The 12,633-nt window shown below is 39.3% G+C and overlaps 1 protein-coding gene across 6 annotated transcripts in view; it reads right to left on the reverse strand.

Moving 5' to 3' along the window:
* The window catches only part of AGL (amylo-alpha-1, 6-glucosidase, 4-alpha-glucanotransferase), a 161,033-nt gene that overhangs the window by 30,830 nt on the left and 117,570 nt on the right, over positions 1 to 12,633 (reverse strand). For all 6 annotated transcript variants that reach the window (XM_033916342.1, XM_033916343.1, XM_033916340.1 and 3 more), the window contains exons 22-26: positions 11,435 to 11,571; positions 10,066 to 10,199; positions 6,808 to 6,983; positions 4,174 to 4,276; positions 552 to 777 (exon numbers count right to left, since the gene is read on the reverse strand). In XM_033916342.1, coding sequence (XP_033772233.1) covers positions 552 to 777; positions 4,174 to 4,276; positions 6,808 to 6,983; positions 10,066 to 10,199; positions 11,435 to 11,571 — 776 coding nt within the window. The remainder of the gene's footprint in view (positions 1 to 551; positions 778 to 4,173; positions 4,277 to 6,807; positions 6,984 to 10,065; positions 10,200 to 11,434; positions 11,572 to 12,633) is intronic.

Consider the following 12,633-nt stretch of genomic DNA (forward strand, 5'->3'; position numbering starts at 1 on the left):
TCACTCTCTGCCACCTCCATTCTGCCTGATCAACCGTAAGCGCTCCTGGGGCCTGTAAAGTGAAACACATGTACATTTGAACAAGATCCGTTTCTGGGCCTACCTTAGGCAGCAAGCCCTGATGTCTAGTGGCCTCTTCAGAGACACATACAAACCCCCCTCATTTCTGCCCCATGCTGCTGCTCTGTCAAAATGGCTGCTGAGACTGCAGCAGTTTGAAAAGTCATTTTGACAGAGTAGCAGCATGAGGCAAGAATAAGTGGGGTTCATTTCTGCCCCTAAACAGGCCTAAAGACCACCAAGGCTTGCTTCTTAAAGTAGGCTCCAGAAGGGTCTACAGTTGTTTGAATGGATTTGTGTGTGTGTTGGTGGGGGGGGGGGGGGGGGGGAGGTGAGTGATCTCAGAAGGTTGGGAGGAGTTTTGGTTTTGGCTTAAAATGCCAAACCTGGATTTGGGACCAGTTTCGGTGCCAAATCCAAAACTGAAATTTGGTCAGTGTCTAAATGAAACTGAACATCCTATCTTCAACTAATCAGACATAATTCATTACCACTTGGCCTGCAGGCAGTGCGGGAGAGTCATCCGTAGGATACATTCTGGAAACGGAGTACTTGAGAATATCTATGCCATTAGGCACCGTGTTACAGTAGTCCTGTATACACTGAAGCCACCACCACACAGCATCACGGCAATTGAACCTGGCATGTGTACCCTCACCAAGAAGATTGGGAATGAGGCCATGTCTTAGGGTAGAAGCAAATGCCAAAATTGTGTTCCTGTAATCAAAAGCAGCGATTTTAATGTTGGGATAAGCATTTTCATAACTTTCAACGCTCCATACAAGAGCATTAACTTATATTACTAATAGCTGAGAACCAGGATCCAAATTCTGCAGATGCTCCTTATTACCTTCATAAAACCACTTCACCCTCCACCAATTCAGATACAAATTCAATGCTAGATTTACTTACATACATTAATGCAATTTGGTATGCATTACATAACATGTGCCTCATTACTGTCAATGGGACGTATTAATAAACTCACTCTAATGAATTAAGGGTTGGTACCATATATACTCGAATATAAACCGACCCAAATGTAAACGAACCTTTTTCCTCCCAAAAAAAGGAGGAAAACAGGTTGACACGAATATAAAGCCCTGCCAGGCTCTGCATCCAGCCCCCTCCCTCACTTCCTCTCCTGCAGGTCTCTGCACACAACAACCCCTTCTTCCCTGCCTTGAAAGGTTCTATACCCTGTCCCCCTCCCTCCAGATGCCTTACAGGCCTCCGCCAGGCCTGCCGTAACTCCTGGTGGTCCAGTGGTAGGCCGGGACAGGAGGGATCCCACCCGCCTCCTGTCATGGCTGACTCTCAGAAGTTTTATCTCCTTCCTCCTCCCCCACATACCTTTCAAAACCCTGGTGGTCCAGCAGCAAACTGTGGCAGTGAAGCGGGTCACGCTGATCTGAATATAAACGAAGACCCTCATTTTTGGGTCATTTTTTGGCCCAAAAATCTTAGTTTATATTTGAGTATATACGGTAAATCCTCTGGTGACAGGGAAACATCTACTGTAACTGAGGGAAACTCGCTTTGAGGCAAAAGCTAAGCACAAGCAAACCCAAGATCAAATAAAAATTTTTTTTTGATAGGGTCACTCCACTGCTGATTAAGCTACATTGGCTGCCAGTTTCGGCAAGAATTAATACAAAACAATTTGGATTTTATATCTAATTTACTGGAAGACTCTGATCCAGAATATTTAATTTACTTGTTTTCCTTTTCACCTAGTCCTAGAACACTGTATTCAAACTCCATCCCTATCCTACTTTTTTCTTCTGTGAAAAAAAATGTTTCAGAAAATTGCTTGAAGCTCTATTAGTTTTCAGGCCATGGCAATTCGGAACACCTTGCCTAGAGTTAAGGCTTTTACCCCTCCCCTCCCCCTTTTACTAAGCTGACATTCATAGAATTCCTATGAGCGTTGGAGCATTTAGTGCTCCTGGAAGCAGTAGAAACCTCTACCACGGCTTAGTAAAAGTCTTTTTTCAATGTTCACTAAACCACCCCCCCCCCTTTTGCAAAAGCGTGGAAGATGTTTTTAGAACCAGCCGGCATGCTGAATGCTCTGTGCTGCTCTGACACTCATAACTCTATAACCGTCAGAGCAGCATAAAGCATTCAGTGTGCCGACTGGCGCTAAAAACCTCTTCTACACTTTTGTAAAAAAAAAAAAAAAAAAAAAAGGGGTGGGGGGTGAGAGACATTTTTTAAGGATTGGTCTTATTTGTATTTCTGTATATAATATTTTTATTTTGTAATCCGCTTTGGACCCTAGGGGAGTAGGCAGAATATAAATCAGAGATTAGATAGTGGACCTTGATTAGATTACTGTACTTGCAATGTTATTGTTTCATCACTGTTACACCACCACAAGAGGTCTCATAACATGCCTACAATAAATTTAAGGGAAACAAATCTGTATATTAAAATTTGCTATAAGCCACAGACAGATTATTATGAAAAAACAAATCCATAAAAACACCCAGCAGGGTTGATGAAAGAAAAATATTCCATCTCATAGATCTAAAGTCCAGTATCCTCCCATCTCTTCCAGGGACCCTAAAAAATCAGCAAAGAGCAGCTAATAGAGGCAGCAAGATAAACTAGGTTGGTGCCACTAGGGCCTTTCCACTGCTTCCCTGATGTCACCTCCTAAGCGCTGGATGAAACAATGGAAAGGCTCTGACAACACCAGATTGAGGCAGGTTGTTTATTTTGCTGCCTCTGCTGGCTGCTCATTGTAAATTTCAAGGGCCTTTGTGGGAGAAGAGATGCTGGGATCTGCGGAAGGGACTAGTGGAGGGAGAGAAGTGAGGGATACCAGACCTGCTTGGGGAGGGGATGCTGGCCCTCCATATTCAGAGGAGAGGGGGTTGAGGCAGAAGAAAGAGAGAGATCCAGGGAAGAAATTGTAATGTTGGACTGAAGGGAGTAAGTGAAGAGAGAGACACACACAAAGACAGAAAGGGGGAGGGAGAGAGGAAAGGAAAGAGGGAGAGAGAGAGATGAACCAGTGGAGAGTGAAATGAGAGAAAGAGGAAATATACTGGGCCTGGGGTGGGCACTGCAGGAGGGTAAAAGAGAAGTGATAAGCCTAGGGACAGGGACACTGAGATAGTTATGATCTATTAGAACTTATTTTCATGAACAACATTTTAGGTTTCTTGTTCAGAGTCTGATTTTGTTCCAATTAGCTTATTAAAGCATTTTATATTCAGGTATTAGAATCAAACTGAGGAATAGGATACAACTATTGCAGAATATGGTTGCTCGAATGATATTTAGACAGCTTAAGTTCACTCAAGTGACACCTTTGCTCAGAGAGCTTCATTGGTTATCATGTCAAGCACGAATAGCATTTAAAAACTTTTTGTTTTATTTTTAAGATTTTTTTTAGACCGTTCTCACCACAGGTTTTTCAACTAATATCTTTTCCAATTAGATTAATTATAGTCAAACGTCTCATAGACTAGATATAGTTGCACCTTTGTTTAAAGGAATTAGACTAAAAAAATATCTAGTAAACTCTCTCATCAGTCTGTATAAATTTGGAATGCTCTACCTCAGACATTGAAAAATCAATCTTCTATGCTCTTTTGGAAAGGTTTGAACACATATTTATTTGAGAAGTTTATGAGTTAGAAATTGGATAATTATATGTTTGTGATGAATTTTATCCTGTAGTAGGAATATATTTTTTTTTATTGTGAGCCACTCTGAACCTATTTGTAGGGAGAGAGCGGTTTATAAATACCAATTTAGATTACATCAGATTGCACAAGCCACATGTACTTTCAGCGAGTCTCTTTTCAGCTGCTGCAAAGTCAGCTTCATTCCTGTGACTAAATATATTTTCAAAGGAAAACTCCATTAGGTGTTTCCCCTTTGAAAATGGAGTTTGTGTTCTGTAGGACTGCAAGCTTCACACTGTCTCAAAATTGCTTTAATGCTAAATTAGTCCAATACTAACGGGATTTACATTTATTTTAACTCGTAATATTCTCCAGTTTGTTTCCACAAAGTACTGCTACGTAAGACAATCATGGTGAACAGCTTTGGGTGTGAATATCGCATCCACGCACAGCATCCACAAACAGCACTTACCTAGCTTCCAAACAACGTCCTGTCAGAAGCAACAAACCTCTTAGTGCAATAAACGTATCTCTTCCCCAACAGCGGAAAATGCCTGATGAAAAGTGAGGTAATCCTAACAGAAGCAGGAAAGAAAAAAGGTAAATCTGTTATTTGAACTAACCACATGACAAGGAATGAAAGTGCATGTGCCAGTAGATTAGTACTTAAGTGTATTTGATGAAATAGATATGTGTATACCAATCCTACCCTTATAATGTCCATTTTCTGTTTCCTGGCCATGACCACATTTATAATCGCATGTTTTCTGAGCATCTACTTTCACATGCAAACACTCCCAGATGATATTCTAAGCACCTACTTGAATCTCTTGTACAATTACCCCCTACGTGTCTTTGTCATTTGCTGGATGCACTGTACATTTTTGGGATTACATTGCAGACAGAAGTTCATACGCAGCGCGTGCAGTCCAATAAGACACAGAGGAGTCACAACTGGCACGCTTGTGCAGCCTTCCCTGTGGTGTTCACTGGCGCCATCGGTGCTGAGTACAACTGGTATCAGTCTGTATCAACGTGGCTGAATTATTGACATCTTATCCTCACGACTCCTCCTGTTGTGCCGTGCTTCTGTTGTTGAGGCCTTTTTGGGCTTTCTCATCAGTCTGTATCATACATTTCCTCCTTCTAAGTAGATGGTGAATCAGGTTCCTGGGACAATCTTCATCGAGTTTTTTCAGGGGTGAAAAAAAAGGCTCAACAAAACTAGGAATACATAGGTGCTACACAGCCTGTAGCATGGGGAAACTATTCTTACCATCAGAAAACCCTTTTTTGATCCACTTTTATTTTCACTGGTGACTTACATTTTAAATTTTATCTGCCAAACATCTCAGATGCTAGAATACACTGGCAGTTCTTGCAATGACACCAGTACTAATGATTAGGGTCCTCTTGTGAAAATTACCCTTCCCACTGCCAGCCCCCAGCCATACTTTCAGAGTCTCCACCCACCACAGCAATGTGGTGTTACTCTCATTTGTTGTACTCAGTGAGCCTTTTGTAAAATATTGTGCAAATTGTCAATACCTGGACTTAGATGTCCCCTTTCCTACCTGGATGACCTACAGCCCATATTGGTGAAAAATACATGTGAACGTCTTACTCCGCAGACTTCAAGGGATTTTCAGAGTAAACAAATGCAATACCTTCATGTTTAAAATTATCCCAAGAGAAATGCATGCATACATCTACTCCTGCTAATTTGTGTAAATTCTTGTGCATGCTTTAGAACAGGGGTAAGCAATTCCAGTCCTCGAGAGCCACAGGCAGGTCAGGTTTTCAGGATATCCACAATAAATATGCATGAGATAGATTTGCATCTCAAGGAGGAAGTGCATGCAAATCCATCTCATATATCCTGAAAACCTGACCTGTCTGTGGCTCTCGAGGACCGGAGCTGCCTACCCCTGCTTTAGAAAATTGAAAAAGTACATTCACAGTTTCAAACTTCTCCCCTATGAGCACCTCCCTCCTCACAGGGTAAAGAGCACATATGAAATACACTGATGGCCTAATTCTATATAAGGCACTAAAAATTGCATGTGTGCACACTTTCCACACGCAATTTAATTCAAGCCAATTAGTGCCGATAACTGAGTACTAATTAGCATTAATTAAAATTTACACTCACATTTTTGGTGCTGGGATCCACACATATAATTTATGTGAAGAATCAAAAGGGGGCACCAATACTGGAAGGGTATGGGCAGATCGGAGATGTTTCTGGAATTTATGCACAGTTTTGTAAAATAAATTAGATCTATGCATAATTTAGGTGCAAGAATTTGCAACACGTTTTATTTGATGTCAATCCTCATGCTTAAAAGTGGGTGTGAATCCTAGTGCCACATACTACTCTATAAACTGTGTCGCCAAATACACACAAGCACATATGTGCTCTGGCAAGATAATACATACATGTTTGCAATGCACAGGGGGCCCCAAGGACATAAGTTTGGGTAGAGTTGTACAGGTACTCGTCGACTTACAACCGTAATTGGTTCCGACTGACAGGTCGTAAGTTGATCGGGATGTAAGTCGGCCTATGTTAGACTAAGGTAAGAATACTGTATTAGACTGGGTAATGATATTGTAATCATCTTAATGTAATATTTTATCAACATTTTCTTACTTTCTAAGTCAAGCATAGCACAATCCCTTTGTGGTGAACGTTCGTTGTGGCGCCTCCTCCTCTTTATATTATTACTGCTGCGTAGCGAAACTTGGGAGTGCGGGAGAAATGGGGCTGCTAACAGCTGGCAGGGGAAACTGTCGTAAACGCGCCGTAAAGTCGAACAGTCATAACTTGAATAGGTCGTTAAGTCGATGAGTACCTGTATGTATTTTGGCTTTGCTAATAGGGGTTTTTCCTTCCTTTTGTCAAATTTATGCATTTTATAAACTTATGTCCATATTTACAGGTGACCCAAAATCATGTGTATGCAGTCAAATTTTGTGTGTGTGGTTACTAACCGTTCCACATGTCACAACTAGGTTTATAAAATGTGTCCTTGTACACACTTCACTTATGCTCTCTTGTAAATAACAATCTCCCCTAATGAACATTAATTGTATTCTTCCTTACCGGCAGCTAGAGAAGGACAGCACTGCTCTTTCTCTTTGGTGACATCACTGATCCTGTAGGGGACATTGTGCAAGGCAGGAGAAAGAGGCGGCAGAGCAGGAAATCGTCCTACTCCACACATCTGGACAGAACCCATGGCGAGATGTTTTACAAATGTAGAGCCTTGCTGAACAAAGCTATAATCAGAGAATACAAAACGGAATGAACGTTAAGTATCACTGAGAATTTATGAAGCTTTTATTTATGTGAACATCTGTTACTTTGAGGCACACTAAACCACCTCATCACAAAACAGGTTTCATAGTCAGCCAGGGTGGATAAAAATCAATAGTTTAAAAAAATATCTGATTTTTTTTTAAAAAATGTAACCCTCTCTTTTACTACGCCATGGTAGGATGTTTCTATTATGGCCTGGAGCGCTAAATGCTCCAATGCTTATAGAATTCTTATGAGCCTTGGAGCATTTAGCGCTCTGGGCCTTGGTAGAAATCTCTACAGCAGCTTAGTAAAAATGGGAGGGGGAGTGAAATTGGAATTTTTTTTAACACAAAATGCCTTTTTTTAAAGGAAAAAATATATCTAAAAATGCTGTAATTTCTCTTTAAGATACATATAGACAAAAGTTATTCATCATGAAATAATGATTAATTTTTAATTCTGTAGCATGAGGCTGTATAGCATATTCATGCAATGTTTAAATTTTTGGTAAATGAATTCTATTAATCCATTCATAATGTCACAGATAATTTTTCTATCTAGCCAAAGACTTCAGTATCCCAGAAATAAAGACTAATGTTGAAATTGCTAAATACTTTCATAGCAATTCATTTTGCAGCAGCAGATCTGAAAAAAACCAAGGTAATGCTCGTAGTAGATTGTTTTGAACATTATATCAAGAACTGGCTCATTCTGATGACAGAGTGTCAACAAAACTGAGAGAAAACAGATGGCACCATTGCGGCCAAAATCTTAAACATTGGGCTTAAGAGAAATGTTGGATATGCTGGGAATCCTGAAACCCATTTCTGAAGCTTTAAACTAAATACAGAAAAACAGCTGTTTTATTGCTGAAGCTGTTGAAATTTGGAAGGAACTGAGAGCGCACTTAAAAACAGAATTGTACAACAACAGAATTAAGGCCTTTTACTAAACCACGTTAGTGGTTTTTAGTGCAGAGAGCTGCGCTGCCTCGTGCTGCTCCCGATGCTCATAAGAACTCTCTAAGTGTTGGGGGCAGTGCGGCTCCCAGCGCTAAAAAACCGCTAGCGCGGTTTAGTAAAAGGGGGCCTAAATTACAAGCATTAAAAAAAAAACGAATAGAATAAGCACCGTCTCCAGTTCATTTTCCTGCAAATATTATCAATATCTGGTACCAGAGTCAAACCTTAAGAGCCGAAGAAGAGTTAGCTATGACATCGGTATCCAGGAATCATCTGTAATGTCAATTAAAATAAACGTCAGAGCTAAGGGAGAACCATTCAAGAAATATATGTTTGCTGATGATGTTTTAAAGAAAGTCACACCAGCGAGCTGGTGGAACTCACTTATTATGCACCTGGATTTAGAGACTGCTGAAGTAATGATTTCACTTTTAAAAGCAGTAGCTTCTTCTGCAGGTATAGAATAGAGGTCTGCACGGGAACAGGGATCACGGGAATCCTGTGGGTCCTGCGGGAATCCCCCCCTAACCCACGGGACTCCCACGGGGACCCCCCTCTGGCCCACGGGACTCCCACGGGGATGGAAGGCTTTGGAAGCAGGGTTCGTCCATATAATATAAAGGACACATCAGCCTTAGTAAAAGAGGGGGTTTATAAGTTAATTACTAGAACAGAAAACAAATAAAGGGTTCCACCAAAGAGATTCCACAAGGAAAACAGCAGCACAAACACAAAAGAAACTATGGAATTGATGATCCTGTCAGAAGTAATTGCTGCTTTTTATGGGGACGGGCGGGGATGGAGGTAATTCCTTGCGGGAATGGGTGGGGATGGAGAGGATCCTGGTGGGGACGGAGAGGATCCTGGCGGGGACGGGCGGGATTTCTGTCCCCGTGCAACTCTCTAGTATAGAAATAATATTCTCTTCTTTTGAACTTATTCATTCCAAACTGATAAATCATCTGGGACCCGATAAAGCAGGAAAGCTTTTTTTTTTAACTTTTCCAGATTATGAACAAACAAGAAGATGAAGGTGAAGATGAGTGAGCTACAGAAGACAGTATTTTAAGTTTTACATGTGAAAACCTGGCTGATAAAGTTTCTTTTAAAGATATTTTGTTTAACTACAACAGTTAACTTGGATGTTTTTAAATATAAGAATACATATGCTATAATGTTATTGTTTTGGTTGAACAAAACTATTTAAATTGTTAAGGTGATGATTATTTTTCTTATTTCAATAAAGTGCAGCAGAAAAGTTGTCCAAAAATGAATGATTAATCTGTTAAACTGGAGATAAATTATGAAATTATTGCAAGGTGAACTATGTATTTCTAATAGTATAACTAAATCAGTTATTTTTCAAAAACTGAAACCTTCATCTGGCTATAAATATTAAGATACCAGCAAGAAGGAATCTTTCTGTAAAAATCCATGATTTAAACCAGCTCTACCCTGTAGTCAGCTGATCCATTTATCAACTACTTTATGGAAGATCTGGTAAATGATACAGCCATTTCAAACAGAAATTGAACCCAGAAAAGTTCTATTTATTAGTCTTTTTTTAAATGACAATTCTTTATGCATCAGGAATCTCACAGTAGAATTATTATGCTTTTTTAAATTCACATTTGTGTGCATTTAATATTTTAGAGTGCCTTGCCTTAAAGTCCACAGAAAATAATACATTTTTAAAAAATGTTCCTTAACTCATAATGAAAAACGGTGAGTGGGAGCATACATCAGTTAGTAACACTTGAAATGAAACAAAAAAAAAAATGCACTAATTTAATAGACCCCGAAGGAACCCAAAAAATGTATTAAAATTAATCCAATAAAAATTATCACCTTATTTTTCTGTTTACTCATCTTTAGTTCTGTGTATTTAAATGGACTAACATGCCAACATGATATTTTAATGAAACTTGTTAAATCTCACAGCTGACTAAGATAATGGAGCACATGAAGGAAAGAGATAGGCCAGGAACTTTTATTCTGTCTCTAGTATGGCAGAGACTCAAGTCATGGCATATGAAAGACTGGAACAAGACTTGCGCTTCTAATCAATTGGGATATGTATTGTTTGTGTTGTACATACCTAGACATCTGTTTCCAAGCTTGATCCAGAAGGGTGGTGTATGAACCCACTAAAATAGCATCGAAGTAACATGGGATAAGGTAACGTGGAATCTGCTTTAGGTAGGTGAACATTGCTTGCAACCATTTGCCAACCTAATAGAATAAAAAACAAAAGCAAAACAAACTATTAAAATTTCAATAAATGTGCCTCCTGAATTCAAGTTACATTTCAGTTTGTGTGGTTCTTACATTGATACAAGGGACAGGAAGTCATAGTTAATAACATATGGAATGCTACCACTAACTCATGCTATTTTAGCACAGGTCCCATTTTATGCAATGAGGCCTAGCTAGCTACTAATAACTGGGGTTAACAGTAAAATAATATGTCATGTTAGTAGCCCACATTGACAATTAGGCTTCTAAGCCTCAAAAAAGATTTCAAGAGAGACATATACTTATTAACTCACCAGAATACAGTAAGTTAAGCATGTCTTTGTCACATTTGGCCAACCACAGGTCACACTAGATCTATGGCTAATATAACTGTAGGTGCCTAGATGTAAGGCACGCTGATACCAGGTTTTGCTCGTATTCTGCAACCACATCTGGGTGTCCAGGTGCTACTGTAAAACAATTCTCCATGTAGGGCACTGGGACAGCTACAAGCAGACACTCACTTATTAAATCACTCTTTATAAAAGGGGGCAATTCAATAAGTGAACAAGTACATGCATAAATCGGCATATTTTATAATCTATGCATGTACTTTATATGCTGCCCACACTCTGCCCAAACTGTCCCCCTATATATGTCTATCTACAAAGTATGTGCTATCATATCAAAGTGTGCACTTTTATACCATCAGCATTTTTAAGATGCCACATATGCATAAAAGACTTTATGAAATTGACCTCTAGATTAATTGGGCAGAAAGGAACCTATTTTTGGCCTGCTCTATAAAAATATCACCCTTTATAAAATAGTAGCACAAATCCTCCAGAAGTTGCACATAAAGACCACAGAACTCTGCCTGTTCTGAGGTCTTGTGCATGGAATGAGGAGCATTTATGAGACTGCTACCCAGAACCTTCTCTAAACTCAGAATTGGAATAACACACCCTGCCCAAACGGAACTAGTTGGAGGCCTTCAGATTTACGAATCATTGCACCAATTCACCTATCAGTCTGATACATGAATAATTTATTGCTCAATATAAAGGAGTATTTCTTTTCCAAAATATGTTTTTAGTGTAGACATCTAGAGGCACTTAGTGAAATTATGGTATATCATCTACTGAAATAAGTAAGCAAACCTACAACCCTAATCATGCTCAGAAACAGAATCAGTGGAAAACCTAATAACCATTGATTCCTATGTCACTTACTTCTGCACAAGTGCCAGAGCGGGAAATAAGGCGACTACTGACATAGTCAATCATCCAATCACCAGACCTCAAGTTATCACAAAAAGGATGACCCAGGTCATTCTTTGGTCTGATGTCCACCATTACGGACATTAATCCTGAACGTGTGAAATAGGGGAAAAGAAAAGAATTAATGTCTAAAGATGCATCAGAAATGGTTTTGTAGACAAGATTTTGTGAATAGCTGGATACATTAAAAGCCAATCTGCAGCGCCAATAATTGTCCTGCTTAATAAACATTTAAAATGCATTTAAAATAGTGAAGGCACATTATATGATTTAAGTAAGTTCATTTTGAAGCTGGTTTCTTTTCCATAAGAAGTTTCTGTCTCGCAACTTTTGTTTTTTTTTAAATATTTATTCATTTCATATCTTAAATCAAGTATAATAAATATAAATATCAATTTCACTTTCAAATACACTTGACATCTTATAAATAAATCTTATGAATTCAGCCTAATTCTATATATGGCGCTAAAAACTGTGTGTGTGTGTGGGGGGGGATTTCAGTGTATACCCAATTTCCACATTGCAATTTAAGGCTCTCTTTTACTAAGCCATAGTAGAGGTTTCTACCACGGCCCGAAGTGCTAAATGCTGCGATGCACCAGACCATTTAGCGCACTGGGTTGCAGTAGAAACTTCTACCGGGGTTTAGTAAAAAGGGGAGCAAATGAACAAGCCAATTGGATAATGATCAATTATCAGCGCTAACTGGCATTAATTAAAATTTATGGGTGCATTTTTAGGAGCTGGGATTTGAGCAGTTTCAAAAAGGGGATGTAGCCATGGAAGGGTCATGGGTGGATCTGGGGCATTCCTGTAATTTATATACACTGTTATAAAATAAGGAGAATCCGCACATTTAAAATTAGGCGCTGATCCTGCCGCCTACCTAACTTTGAGTGCCGTTTACAGAATAGCACTTAAAATGGTTTTCTCTGTGTCTTTTATAGAATTAGGTCCATAGAGTTATAATTCCTATTCAACTCTGGCCAAAATCATCAGTACCACAAAAGGAATATAATTATTATGGCTGAAAGGCAAGCAGACCTCGACCAAGAGAAACAAAAGTGTCAGTCTTATCCAGAGCTCCAACCTGCTATTATACATAAATGGAGGTAAACCACTGTCCTTCCATTCAAAGCTAAACTAAACCA

This window comes from Geotrypetes seraphini, chromosome 12 (assembly GCF_902459505.1).
Source record: "Geotrypetes seraphini chromosome 12, aGeoSer1.1, whole genome shotgun sequence".
In the NCBI taxonomy this organism is placed as follows: domain Eukaryota; kingdom Metazoa; phylum Chordata; class Amphibia; order Gymnophiona; family Dermophiidae; genus Geotrypetes; species Geotrypetes seraphini.